Consider the following 14,817-nt stretch of genomic DNA (forward strand, 5'->3'; position numbering starts at 1 on the left):
AAGAAGAAGAAGAAGAAGAAGAAGAAGAAGAAGAAGAAGAAGAAGAACTCGTTTTTTGGGGAAAGGAAATGGCCTAGTATCTGTCTCATATCGTATATCGTTGGACACCTGAACCGCGAAGTAAGAGAAGAGATAAAGGATGGAGTTAAAGAAGAAAGGAAGAAATAGGTGCTGTAGTGGAGGGCTCCGGAATTATTTCGACCACCTGGGTATCTTTAACGTGCACCGACATCGCACAGCACACTGGCGCCTTAGCGTTTTTCCTCCATAAAAATGCAGCCGCCGCGGTCGGGCTCGAACCCGGGAACTCCGGATCAGTAGTCGAGCGCCCTAACCACTGAGCCACCGCGGCGGGTCGCACTAGCTTGCTTATAATTCCAATTTATGGTGCGCAAGGGACTGCAGTACAAGAAGCAGCCATATGTGCATATCGACCCTGTAAGCATCTCACAGTCCAGCTGAGAATTAAGGAACTCTTATAACTGTGGAGCATCCCCAGAGAAAGGTTCCTGTAAAAAAAAATGGGAGGGACACTTAAGCTCGGCGTTAAGGGTATGACGTGATACCTTTAACGGGTTAGTGCCTATATAGCGGAATTCGTGATTTTCAACATTACATTCAGAGATCCTTGGGGTTCCCTCATACCACTTCTGGCGCAAAGGGGCAGCGGTTGGTTAAGCGATGCGCCAGGGCCTTGCGATGGCAGGTGCTGCCACCGGTGCGTCTTGTGCGAACCAGCTTGTTCTTCCGGAGATACCTTTCGCATCCACTTATTATTTTAATTGCCAACTGCCACGGTAGCCAGTTCGCCCAAAATCTGGTGGGCAGGCTGTGATGACGCCACAAGGTCACATGACCTAGGTGGCCCATCTATACTCTGTTTCATACATCAGGTGCAACGCTGTGAAAGGTATACGGAAGTAGTCCGGACGGGAAAATAAAGGACGCCGTATTACTCCGCGCTTGCTCTGTGCCCGAGTGGTCTATGACACAAGAACGCGAGAGCATGTTATCAGCAATAACAGTGCATTTAATCAAGATCATATCAAATGTGTCACGTGGTAAGCCTACAAGCAAATTATTCACTATGTTTCGCTTATCACTAATAGCGCACTACTTTTTCGTCGCGGACGCAGGCAGCGTAAACAAGAGCGCTAGCTTTGACAGCCTTGCACATGATGTTTGAAACGGAGTATAGGTTCCTTCTCAGGAGGAGGAGGAGGAGGAGGAGCAGGAGGAAAGGCCAGCACTATAAGGCCCACTAATAATTTGCCAATCCCGAGTGAAGCCAATCACTCCAGGAAGGAGGGGAATGAAGGTAAGGGAAATGAGGAGATGTAATGACAGTCTTACATGCGTAGATAACGTGTTCTGTGTCTGCCTTCACCTTTGGACAGTTGGGACAGTGAGCTGTGCCCCGCCATCCGAAGTTGTAGACCATTAGTGGGGTGAGGAGAGTGTCGGTTTGGAATTGGGTAAGGACGTGTGTTCGTTCCATGTTCAGTGACGGGGAAGGATGGGGTAAAATTGTGCAATTTTCCCTATGTTCTGAGGATTTTTCGCTCAAAACGCCGCCGACGACTCCGGTTTTTCTGCTGAACGGGAACCTGAACTCTGTCGCGTTAATAATGACGCTGGTCACCTTCATCACTATTATAACGCCATCAATTATTCATACTGAAGACGTTCTAGTGGAGTATTCGCAATGGAGGAGGAGTGAGGGGAGGGGGGGAATATCAAGCTGACTCTATAAGTGTCGCTGAAGTACTCTGGTTCTAGCATTTTAGTGTGGCAGCATTAAGAAGGCCATGAAGGCGAAGACTGTCCGGCGGCGTCCGCGTCTATGTGAAGCCTGCGCCTGCTAAGTCGCGTTTAGGGGGATTGGCGTCTCACCGCCCACCACATGTCCACCGTCCCACAATTCCCCTCTCCACTTCTAGGGGAAAAGCGGGATACGTCGGACGATGAATGACTCGGAAAAATGAAAATGACTCAAACAACAGTACACCTACGTGCAAAAAACATACAGCCGATCGAAGAACTATCTGTGCAAAAATGAGGCTTGCGGGAGCTCGCGGATAGCGACCTGGGTCTCACAAGCCACACCGGTGGTTGTGTTTGAAACAGCCACCTGCCAGTGCAGTGGCGGATCGCTTAACCGCTGTGACAAAGCGAGGGTAGGGGTATGAGGACTCGTCGCCATCTAACAATATTACAAATTTTCGCTTAGTGGCGTAGTCAAAATTGGAATAGAATTAGAAGTGGAGTAGATTGTGGCAGTGAAAGACAATGTGCTCAGAGTTGAAATATAATTATAATTGGCGAGTTAAAGAAGAATGTTATTGCGTTTATTTGGCACCAGTCCGAAAGGTCGCCCCTAATTTTTTGTGGTTATGTTATGTATTATGTTCCTACTTTTCAGTGTTACAAAAGTTTATTTAGACACTCTATAGACTGTCCATAGACTTCTGTTTATAAATTCTATGGACTCTCTATAGACAAACCCTAGAGAGCAGTCTATAGGCGAAAGAAATCCTGCATACAGCCTATAGTCGATCTATAGATTTATGGCCATACACTTTTAGTAGACCGTCTATAGACTATGAATAGGCCAAATGAAATATCTATAGGAAGGCAGTAGAGTCTATAAGAAGTCTATAGACTGTCTATAGACCATTTTTTGTAAGGGCCCTCACCGTGCAGTACCCTCAATGGCCGTTTTAGCACATTTTCAATACAAAAATTAAATGTCACCAATAGCGGAACCGGATATAAAAGGTCGCCTGCATCCCTGATTCAGCCAAGGTTAAAAATTTTCCGCAACAGCAAAACGAAACAATGGGCAAAAGTATGCCCTGTAACTTTGCCATGCAGTCTACTTGTCATTTATAGGTAGGTCATTTATTACTTCATGCGTACTGTGCAACATGTTATTCTACTGCGTAAGCAGTATTCGCATTAAAATGCGAAAATTCCGGCATCTGTCTCAAGACTCAGAGTGAGGACATTACTATCCACGAACGCCACTGTTTACGGCGGTGTTTCTGGATGCATGTGACTATAGCTGCGGCGCTGGCCATGAAATACTCTAATATTGTTTAAAGGTTCACTAATTGTTAGGAAAATTTAATTACTAAGTTTAATTGTAGCATTAAAGGAAAGTTAGTAAAGAACAGCATTAATAACATTCAAATATCGCTTCACCAAAACCAAAGTTTATCATTGTTGTAATGTTTCGGTATTACCTGGGAATATAAGAATTGTATCATTAGATAGCGATGACTGGGATAAGATGGCGAGTTCTGTTCGGACTTCCGCAGTAATTTTTTTCTCTTCTTAAAGAGGACGAAAATTGTGTAAATTCGGACGAATTTGCACAATTTTCGGTCAGAATACTGTGGGCATAAAACCTCGGGATCAGCCATTAAATGCATTCTCCGTAAAATTACCGCATCAGGACTGGAACACCTTGTCTAGAATCCAGCGCGCTCGCAGTACGCAAAAACAGCCTAAGAAAAGAGACATTGGTCTCGTGTCGATCTCTTTTTACGCGATAGCTCCTACAGCTCGTTCGGTCGAAAGGTGTAAAAAAAAATCGCATCATGGTAATTTGTTGTTTTAGTGATTGATGATTCATCGTTGTGTGATAGGCGACGACGAGTTTATGAAATCATTGTAATTAATTATTTCAAGAAATACAAAATTTTAAACATGGGGTTTCAAAGGTGTCTAAATGCTCAGAATAAAAAGCCAATGCTTCGTTATGCTCATTAAAAAAATTAGAGTGTGTAATTGATCAATTAATAATGTGAAACAATGGAAATAATGAAAAAACACGATCGTTAAAAGTTGTCGTAGTACTGCTCAGAATGGAAAGCCCAACTCGCTACCCTATCGCGTCATACCCTTAAGCCGGAGCTTAGGTGTCCTCTCCAATTTCTTTTAAACATCTCCTCGCACCAACTACAACCTTTCCCCTGGTTTGCAGTCTTAAAATGGACAATAGAACCTATTTCTAGGAAAGGTGAGGAAGGATGACCTCACTGCTACCTCTGACCCCTTCATTCGATTCACCTCTGACTCGTACCTGGAAGAGGTCAAGAGACTGTTCGTCCCCACGGATGTATCGTATGTCGATGCCGTCCAGCCAGCCGTCGCGGATAGAGCTGAAGCTCGCATCTACGTCGGCCATGACCATCTGGTTGATCTCGGCCAGGGGGAAACTCACGAGCTTCTTGATTGTGCCCGCCTGTCTACTTAGGCCCCTGAACCTCTTGAACACCTGGTCGGCTGGAAAATTGAGAGCACGCGTAATTTTAATGCTCAACTTTGTGCGTTGAATAAACTTTTTCGGAACACTTTGTTTTCATTTTACTACGCTTTGCATGATTCCACATAAGCTATTGTCTAAATTTTCGTCACTACAGAGGAGTATTTCCAAATTCGTTATAATGTCCCATCGGGAACGCCGTGTTCACTAGCCATTGACTCCCTAAATTTATAATTAGATGACATTGGTTACTGCTAGAATAACTCGCGTTTGCTTCAGTCGTTCATATATCTCTGTCCTCTCAAGAACCATTCGTTACAAACTGGTAGCGTTACGCAGAAATACTTATTAGTTCCTGGATAGAAGGCAGTGATGCAAATTCCACTCACGCGCATTTTCACTGATGCATGCTGGAAACTGGAGAACACAGTGAGAGAGAGAGCTTTTATTGGAAATGTGCGATAAGTTCGCGTTGGTAATTCCTTTATGGATGCGCCCCTTACATCTCTGCGATGTTGAAATAAAGATGACTTGTTCTGACTTCATACAGCGCTCGAATTCGCTTGGGAGCCAAATAGCGAGGCTGCGAAACAAACTCAAAACGGGGTAGCGAAATATTCACTAACCTTTCAGGACAAAAGCCGAAGAGCGCGTTTGAGAAGCATAGCACTGCGGAGCCAACCAAGGTTTCGCAACATGACTGACACCACTTTCTTTGACTGTATTAAATCCGCCGCCGCTGTTGCTCAGTGGTTATGGCACTCGGCTGCTGACCCGAAAGACGCGGGTTCGATCCCAGTCAAATTTCGATGGAGGCGAAATGCTAGAGGCCTGTGTATTGTGCGATGTCAGTGCACGTTAAAGAACCCCAGGTGGTCGAAATTTCCGGAGCCCGGCGTCCCGCATATCTGAGTTGCTTTGGAACGTAAAACCCTATAAAACCATAAAGCATAAAACCAACGTTGCCACTCTGGGGGAAACTTCAAGAAGTCGAGAATCCCGCCCAAGCTGCCCTACAGAGTGACAAAGAGACAGACAGACAGAAAAACTTTATTCAGCAAGTGAGTTTTAGACCCAGCTGGGTCCCTGGGCCACTGCGCGGTCCCGCACTGCATCAAGTAGGTCATGCCAGGACATGACGTCGGCAGCCATAGTCACTGCAGCAGGCTGCGATGTCGGGTCTGCAGACATAAGCAGGACCTCCCAGTCCTCCCAGCTCGAGATGGCGTGCTGTCCCCGCGGTGGAGGGTCAGCAGGGCAGCCGAAAAGGATATGGGGAGAGTGTGGCGTGGGGGTCACCACATAGGGAGCATGCAGGGGATGTGCCGCAATTGTGGGATAAAAGCTGAGGGGATGACAGAGAGCGGGTGTGGAGGCGTCTGAAGAGGATCGGTTGGGAGTGCGTAAGAGAGGGGTGGGGAGGAGGGTAAGTCCGACGGTCCAAACGGGGTATTTGCGTGAGCTCCGCAAAGGTGTGCGCCCGCTCCCTCGAGAATCCTGGATCGAGACTCTCCTGAGCCCGGCAAATCAGACCTCGGGCCAATTTATCGGCAGTCTTGTCTCCAGGGTTCCCAGAGTGAGACGGCACCCACTGAAGCTCTACCCTGCGCGGTAAATTTTGGGTAGGGGTGTTCAACAATTGCCAGGCAGGGGCGTGAATCCTGCCCCTGGCAAAGTTGGACAGAGCCGTTTTGGAGTCGCTGAAGATGTATTGGGCGTCCGAATGTGCAAGGGCTAGGGCGATGGCGGTCTCCTCTGCCTCCTCAGGCGTAGAGCCCGAGGGAAGACGGTGAGTTAGGGGGTGAGGTAGGGTTGGATTGTGGGCAACTGCTACCGCTTCATGCGCTGTACATGCGGAATCTACCCAAACGGCATCGTGGGCTTGCCCATAATACTTATGGAGGGCATTAGCGCGAGCTACGCGGGGAGGGATGACAAAGAGAGTTGCAGAATAGGGAGTGCCGGAAAGGAGAGCGAAGAGGAGCACTATAGGAGCGAGAGGGTGATAGAGAGATGGAACGAGAGATGAAAGCAAACCTCGTGCCAACCTGCGCTGCCGCGGACCGGAAGTACCTTGTGCATTGCCTTCCAGAAATTGTTAAGATCTTGCACTAAGAGTTGGCAGGCAGGCATTGCAGGGCCGGCCGTGGACAGACGCTCGTTGCATCACTACCACTTTCATTTCCGAAGCTTGGCGCGTAGTCCTAAATTTTATTTCAAGCTTTGTTATTTTATCACTCAGGCTTCCGCCCCACTGGTGAGTGTACGGAAGGTGCGACTGTTGTACACTGTGCTGTTTAGGGATCCCGCTAAGCTGCTTTTCATGACTTGGCAGTGCCTGAGTGATTCCTTCCACCTCATTTCTATTCCCCGAGCTGCTGGCCGCTCGTGCTCAGGAGCTGTGCTCACAACTTTCCCGTGAGACATGTATTCCCTAGTCAATTCCAGCGGATCGCTGCTTAGCATAAACTGTTGTGTGCTGCCTTGACTAATGTACAGTACTCACGGATTGAAATAGGACATTCGGAGCGCTAGCCTTGCAGTGCCACGCAGGCATGTGGTAAACCACAGGCCGGCTCATTGGCTACTGGAAGGAACAATTCTGCTTTGTAGATGTTCTCCCTCTCACGCCATACCACAATGCACCACCTTGGTTCCATGAGCGTCTACGGGCGGCGCTCCATGAAGCGACGGCCACGCGCTCCGAATGTCCCATTTCAATCCGTGAGTACTGTACATTACTTTTGATTGCTTAATAATAAGGTCAGGTGAAGTGTAAAGCGTCATCACACATCAAGAGCCCTCCGGACCATTTTGCGTAACGCCATTATGTTACACCGCAGGCTGGGCAGTATACAGTGGCGTATAGGTATATCGAAGTGCCTCGATGCTGTGTGGGGCAACTGTGTATGTGGAGTCATATGAGCAGTCATTACTTATGAATCATGACAAAGTCTGGAAGTCATATCGCCAGGCTGGAAGTGACTGATGCTGTGCGTGGCAGCTGTCTTTGTGTGTATGAGTAATATGGCCAGTAATGACTCATGACAAACCGTGAGCGACGTCACAAGATCGCAGCTGACGGCAACTAAACTGGAAGTGACGTCAGCATACCTAAAGTGACATCAACTAAACGGCAACAAACGTCCCCTGTCCGGTAGTGTATTCCGCTCAAGTGCCTAGTGGCGCTGTATGGCCAGTAATGACTCTTGACATAGACCGTGAGCGACGTCACAAGATCGCAGCTGACAGCAACTAAACTGAAAGTGACGTCAGCATACCGGAAGTGACATCAACTAAACGGCAACAAATGTCACCAGTCCGGAAGTGTATTCCGCTCAAGAGCGAAGTGGCTCTGTGCTATCGCATCGCACACGTCATCAGACTAAGTGCCCACCAAATATTTTTTCACATGAGGTTTTCACCTCTGTCACCCCCGTCACATCCACCACGACCTCATGCTGAACAGGAGAATACTGAGGAAACGCAGCTGCCTGTGTCGAAACGTGGCTGCAGAAATACATGCTCTCTGTCGGAACAAAACCTCAAAACACGAGTAACTCTAGTTATTCCTACTAATTTCGAGGAAAATGAAATGACGCTCTCTTACTTCCGCTTGCAGGGGTGGCTTTTTTCTTAGCCATGTCCACCGAAGCCGAGAGGAAGACGAGGTGAGAGCAGAGCTGCTCCACAGAGCGGACCCAGTAGCGTCCGTCCAGGGAGCAGATCAGCGGCGGCTCTTCTTTGTTGGCTGTAATGATAATTGCTCATTTTCTGCTTTTAAAGTTAGAGCGAGAACTGGGCAGGGAAAGAAAAGCAATTTGAGACATATCCGAGGGTATATTTTCAATGTAAAGCGCCCAGGCTCAGTCATCCAATGAGAGAATTTCAGGGATACGGGTTAAACATGGGGTGGACAGCACAGTTTTCTGTCCATTCGCACAGCCGGTTAGTAGAGCATCACGGTAGGTAGCGCTATGAAGCTTCTTACAGCTGCAACGTCATTGAAGTGCAGAAACCAGCTCTCAATTTCTTGTTCTGCAATCAGAAAGCTCCCATCTGCAACCACATGACAAATCACCTTTCTTTTCCTTATACAAGATGGCGCTCAATATCGCACATTTCATTACTATAGCATTCACGAGCCGCCGCTGTGGCTGAGTGGTTATGGCGCTCGGCTGCCGGCCCGAAAGACGCGGGTTCGATCCCGGCCGCGGCGGTCGAATTTCGATGGAGGCAAAATTCTAGAGGCCCGTGTACTGTGCGATGTCAGTGCACGTTAAAGAACCCCAGGTGGTCGAAATTTCCGGAGCCCTTCACTACGGCGTCTCTCATAGCCTGAGTTGCTTTGGGACGTTAAACCCCTATAAACTAAACTAAACTATAGCATTCACGAGAAAAACTGGAATATTTCATATTCTAAAACGAGAAACTGATACTCTATTGCAGTTTCTGGGTCATGGTTTCCCAATTGAATGCGATGCCACTTATATAAGGACAAATCCTAGACACTTCTGAATTGAACTGATATCGCACTGCGCGTCACTTCCGGTGGACACCTAAACCGCGCCGCGAAGGCAAATGCGAAGAAAGAAGTGAAAGGAAGCTGGTAGAAAGAGGCGCCGTTGGGGAGGCTTCCGGATTAACGCGACAACCTGAATTCCTTTGCCATGAACTGGCGTCCCACAGTACATGGGCGTTTAGCAATTAGCCTACATCTGAATGAAGCCGCTGTGGATAAGGTTAAACCTCGGTGCGTCATAAGAGATCCTTTCTCTTCCTGGTAAATATCTCACCACCACGTATCTAAGAATTCGCCAGCTCGTCCATTTAAATGCACTCCACACCCCTGCCCATTCTTTCTTCTACCGTCTACGAACCTCTCCTGCGTGCCCAAATTGCCCCGAAACCTATGCTAATCTGGAGCACTCCCTGTTCTTATAGATCACTGCAATTCAGTCCTTCCATTGCCCATACCCTCTCCCCCACAATGCAGGCTTGGCTAACCTCGGAGCAGCTAGCTTTGTTGACGTTTCCGCATGATATTCTCGACCCGTAATGCTGTGTCGAAATTAAGCTATTTCGCACACTCTCGCGCATTTACCAGCGCAAAGACGCTGCTTGCTTGCGAGTGCCTTATAAGAGCGCACTTGTAGAAATTCATGCCGCGCCATCTGGATTGCGCAGCAGAGGAGAAAAGGAGAAACTTTTTACTGCGCAGTTATCAAGAGGGAGCATGTTGCAAAGTCTCTCACAATCAGTTAACTTTGCTCGGAGATACACAGAGCACCGTAGCATGGCTGCTGTTAGGACACTTACGCAGGAAGGTCACTTCATTGCCTGCGGGAAGAAAAATGCGTTCACTGAGATGTCCCACAAAACCTCCCGCAACGCTGGTTTTTCAGTGCATCGAAAAATTCCCAATGCGACTCCCTATCCTGGAATGCATACACAATGGCATCGCGCTAAAGATTTCCCGAGCACCCACAAGCGCAGCCTTCGTTCACAGAGGCCAGTTTCAGTCTTCCTTACCACTTTCTGTTCGGCCTGTCAAAATTCTTTCACTCATTACTTCGAAGATCTGCTTATTGCGAATGAGCGAGGTAGTGTAAAGAGCGGAATTCATTCACTTCATGAAACGTTTAAGAAAACCGAAAGATTCCCTTTGACAAGGGCAAAATACAAGCAGCCTTGTTAAACGCTTCTTCATTATCATCATCAGCCTGACTACGCCCACTGCAGGGCAAAGGCCCCTCCCATGTCTCTCGAATTAACCCTGTTCTTTGCCAGCTGCGACCACTGTACGCTCGCAACCTTCTTAATCTCATCCGCCCACCCAACTTTCCCCGGCAGGTTGTAAAACGAAGCGATGCCTGCAGGCATCGTATCCACCGGCTGGCATTAAAACATCGGAGAAAGTGATGGCAGATATTTTGCTCCTTTGGAAAAATCATTATGTTGTTCGTTGTAGCCGCTCCCAGTTGCCGCCTAAGCGCTGAAAATATGTACCATCAAAGGATTCTTGTTTTCAGCGAAGATAGAAAATCAGTTTATAGACGTTTCTGTTGGTCTCTTTGCTCGTAACAAAATCCTCCCGAGTCCATAATCAGCCAGTGAACAAGACTTCCGTGTGGAAGTCGAAACGTCCTTCCATCTTGACAACACCTTTTGGTCGGCGCTTCGTTATTTTCGCCAATGTATTCACCCGACCAGACGAGATTTCGTCGAACCTTAGATTTCATCAACCTTAAGTAATCCTCTTCCGTCCAGTGTTTAGATATATGTCCTAGGTTTACCACGAGGATCCACTCCAGTTTCTGGCAAAACAGCTGTGACTCCTTCACACAAGAATATTGCCATATGTACTTACATTTCTGGGACGAAATGACTTCCTCCTCTAAGGAATGTAAAATCCAAAAAATCGATAGCTGTAACATTATTTCTCATAGTGCAATAACGGAAACGGTGAGCGGTAATAATGACGTAGTGAATAATGTACCATACCTTCTTCCACAGGCGCCTTGTCTGCGCAGAAGGAGAAAAAGAATAAATGAGTTCAGATTAATGACACGAAAAGTGATCGCACGTGCGCACTTTCAATGAAAGCTTCCTCACAGAGCAATATGTGCACCGATAACCAGAATTTCACGAATTTCTAGAAAATCGACCGCGCAACCGTACCTCCTTTGTGCGGGAGGTTATAGACTATCCTGCCTAACAGCGTGGGTTAGGCCCATGAACTTTAGAAACCAAAAACTTTAGACGATGTTTTTTTTCGTTGTCTTAATTTTGTTATGTTAATCAATGGGTTATTAATAATGGAATTCTTTTATCGCTTACAGATAATTTATTAGAAAGCAGAACAAAGCAAAACCACATGCCGCCAGTGGGATGTGAACCTATCACCTCAGATTTTGCATCCGGTGCTCTAGAGACTAAGCTACGGTAGCGGGTGTCTAATATTCCGATTGCGAGGGTATTTATCTGTAGTGTAACTGAACCACACGCCGCCGTTTCTTCTGCCCTCACCTTTCGGCCACGTTGTTACGTGTCACTCTCGGCAATACTGGACGTACTACGTCCGCCGTTACGGATCAGTACGGAGCTAGTGAAGACTTTCGAGGTTCTGTTTAAGGTTCTTTTTAAGGCACCAAAATCAGATGGGACAGCCGTCGCAGTCGCTCATTTGGTAGAGCACCGGACGTGAAATTCGGAGGTCGTGGGTTCGGACCCCACCGGTGGCATGTGGTTGTATTTTTCTCCTGCCTTCTAATAAATTATTCTTAAGCGATAAGAAACTACATTACTCATCGCCCATTTATTAACACCACAAATTAAGAAAAAAAAGAAACATTCGCTATGCTGTTTGGTTTCAGTGACTGTTGGCTTCCTTTATTTACAGTGTTGCTCAAAAGTTTCCAGGCCACAGAGTCTGCTTTTGAACAGTATAGTTAGGTATTACGATACCCGCGAAGTTCAAAATATCTTTAGAAGGTAGAAGTATCATTCTCATCTCTGAGAACCTTGATAACTTTATCGCCATCTTAAGTACCTGAATATACCGAGGAAAAACACACCCTGTGGCCTCGGAACTTTTGACCACCCCTGTACTTCATAACGAACCCGCTATTTCCTTCTATTGTGTGCTCAAGTGTAGTATTGGTTACATAGAAGCAAGGTTGCGGACTACACTAGTTTAAAAGCGGAAAATACGGAGGCAATTCGCGCAGACATCAAATAGGCAAAGCAAGCACATACTAACAAGAAGCTATGGTTTGGAACTAATCGAAGGAAAAATTTGAAAGCTTGAAGACACACCTAATGTGCACGGGAATGCCGGATAAAGACATTGAAGTAGTAAGCCTGTGCCTGCTGGGACATATCTCAACCACTCACCTTTTTTGATGAAGGCAAAATAGACCCCGATGCCGACTATGAACATGGTCATGAAGATGACGAGAAGCACGACGATGTACTGCATGCAGACGGTGCCGGCAGATCTGGGAGGAGTAAATAGGTTGACGTGAATACGTGCTTTTAGTTAGTGCACCGTTCAGCACCAGAAACAACATCTTAATTCATAGCTTTGTGCACGCTAAACCCTCATATGAAATTTGAAAAAAAAAAATCTGACTTATAGGTGACGCTGCGAAACTCATGCAGGGCACGCCAGAAAAACCTTTGCCGGTAAAGTGTCGCATGTGTAAAATTGTGCTTTTTAACAATTATTTTGCAGGCATTTGTGTTATACATTAAATTAAAATTAAGGGTTCCCCACAACAAGTAATTAGCGGGAGGAATAACTTCCTCCCTCTGTGACGAACCACGCTTAAAATAAGAAAACAAACTGCCAGCGTAGCGGAAGATCAGCTACTTAGTGAATGCTTCGTGAAGTACTAGAGGATACGTATACCGGTTTACCGGACCCCTACTACGCATGCGCAGTAGTCCTACCCGGCCACACATTTGCCACAGCGCATGCGCAGATCCCTTAAGTAAAACCGATTTACGTCTCCGGTATGCTAAAACTCTCTAATTTCTACCTAGTAGGTTGCCGTGGCCTGATAAAGACGGTCATTCGGCATTATTTCCGCAAACGCCTTTGTCCTGAAGTAGATTTAAATAGCCAACGAGTTCACTATCAGACAAATTTATAAAGATATTGCTGAAAGACACAGTGCATGTTTTGCACAAACACGTTTCCCAGCGTCGCTGCCTCGTTTAAATGATACCGCAACCATCTCTCTGTCTTACTGGTGTTGCAACTAACGCAAAGGCGATGATTCTTCGCGCTAGCACTTTTGGTCAATAGTTGTACCGTTATGGCGAGTGGCGCTGAGCGCAACGCAAAGACTGCTTCTTATTGCCTGTCCTGCAGACACAGAACTTTGGGTCGCTTTTAGCCACAAGTTCTTACAGAGACGACTTCTGGTACATTTGTGTGGTATTATCCTACAACTAAGGTCCCATGACATTTTGAAAACCAACAATTCCGTACTGAAACGTTTTATATGAGCCGCTCGTATGGAATTATGGAAACATGGGGTGCGTAAGGTATGGCAAATTATGCAGAAATCCATACTTTCTCTGTAAGAAGTTTGGTTTATGGGTGTTTAACGTCCCAAAGCGACTCAGGCCATGAGAGACGCCGTAGTGAAGGGCTCCGGGAATTTCGACCACCTGGGGTTCTATAACGTGCTCTGACATCGCACAGTACACGGGCCTCTAAAATTTCGCCTCCATCGAAATTCGACCGCCGCGGCCGGGATCGAACCCGCGTCTTTCGGGTCAGCAGCCGAGCGCCATAACCACTCAGCCACCGCGGCAGCTTGTCTGTAAGGAGTCCATAAGCATTCCACGTAATTTCTGTGCGATTTCCATACAATGTACATGACGTCGCGTGAAGTCCGTAAATTTCCACGACATCAAGAGCACGATAGAAATTGGGATCACACACCGTGGCTGCTGGATGGCGATCCTGGATATCCCTGACCGCATGCCGGACCGCATCATGCTGGAGCGCATCATTGACAACTCCGCCATCTTGGTGCCTCTGAGGATTTCTTCAACCAGGCAGACACAGGACTAATGACGCTGCAGAGACGCAAAGAAAAGAAAAGAAGGCACAGTGTCGTCGTTAGGTCCACTAAATAGTCTTTGAGAGCGTTTGGAGTGATGACTGGCGCTGCCTGCTTGAGGCCCATTCGCCCCGATCATTATGAAGGTTTCGCTACCTGTCATCCGTGACGCGAAATTCTATGTGGTTTTCGACGCCCACTATCTGGTGTTTACGAACAGTTGGGCGCGGTGAATGATAATCGCTACCAATCGAGACTCCTGCCTAACCTGAGTTCCAAACAAGGTCAAAGAACAACTGCTATGTGATGAAGTGCTCAAACGGCTGCCAAAGACCCCCGTAAAGCATGTCAACGAGTTTACTGGACATCCCTACCATTGGAAGCAGTGCGGTGACTGTAGTTGCCTTGCGATTTGGAGCAGCGGTTCGCATCAAAACAATATGCGCCACTGCTCGCTGAAGAAAGCTGTCCAGGCAAGATCTCTTCTTTTAAAAGACCAAGGCTCGTCACAGAAGGCTTGCTTCAGCATCTTGGGCCATTTCCGCAGGGATCTTTCTACGTGAGGTTTAAGCTGTGCCGAAGAGCTGACACAAGCTTGTTACAGATTCTTTTTTCACCCGTACAGGTGCACGATGCGATATAGATGGCATACTCCTGCTTCTGCCAATAAAAGGGGCTATGAAACGGTATTCACCGGGAAAATTAAACCAGATGACCGATAGGTAATCCTTCACTTATAATCCCACCAGATCTCTTAAGCTAGATTCTTGAACAGCGAAATACTGGCGATGACGGTCCTCTTCTTCCCGCCCCTTATTTCATACATTAAGCTGCCTCCCCCCCCCCAAAAAAAAAGATTGGCCATGGTTTACCTCTGGTTAAACCTGGTGTGACGCGATAGCTACAGATGGCTGAGTGGAACTTGGTCACGTGACCAACCACGGGATGAACCACGTGATCAGCCACGGC

At 47.1% G+C, this 14,817-nt stretch overlaps 1 protein-coding gene across 1 annotated transcript; it reads right to left on the reverse strand.

The window, feature by feature from the left end:
• Positions 1 to 476: 476 nt before the first annotated feature.
• Positions 477 to 13,860, reverse strand: LOC144109614 (uncharacterized). Its single transcript, XM_077642433.1, has 8 exons — positions 13,728 to 13,860; positions 12,167 to 12,270; positions 10,775 to 10,795; positions 10,641 to 10,667; positions 9,590 to 9,610; positions 7,881 to 8,021; positions 4,088 to 4,290; positions 477 to 509 (listed from the first exon to the last, which is right to left on the reverse strand). The coding sequence occupies exons 1-8, from the start codon at positions 13,811 to 13,813 to the stop codon at positions 477 to 479; spliced, it is 636 nt and encodes a 211-aa protein (XP_077498559.1). The 5' UTR covers positions 13,814 to 13,860.
• Between the last annotated feature and the right edge of the window lie 957 nt (positions 13,861 to 14,817).

This window comes from Amblyomma americanum, chromosome 11, assembly GCF_052857255.1.
Source record: "Amblyomma americanum isolate KBUSLIRL-KWMA chromosome 11, ASM5285725v1, whole genome shotgun sequence".
NCBI classification, from domain to species: Eukaryota; Metazoa; Arthropoda; class Arachnida; order Ixodida; family Ixodidae; genus Amblyomma; species Amblyomma americanum.

What these genes read in the sequence shown, in the direction of transcription:
- LOC144109614 (XM_077642433.1), bottom strand. Translation starts at nt 13,813, where the DNA reads ATGGCGGAGTTGTCAATGATGCGCTCCAGCATGATGCGGTCCGGCATG. An exon ending in ATCGCCATCCAGCAGCCACG is followed by an intron (nt 12,271 to 13,727) that starts GTGTGTGATCCC and finishes TACTCCTCCCAG; the next exon opens with ATCTGCCGGCACCGTCTGCA. An exon ending in TTTTGCCTTCATCAAAAAAG is followed by an intron (nt 10,796 to 12,166) that starts GTGAGTGGTTGA and finishes CCTTCTGCGCAG; the next exon opens with ACAAGGCGCCTGTGGAAGAA.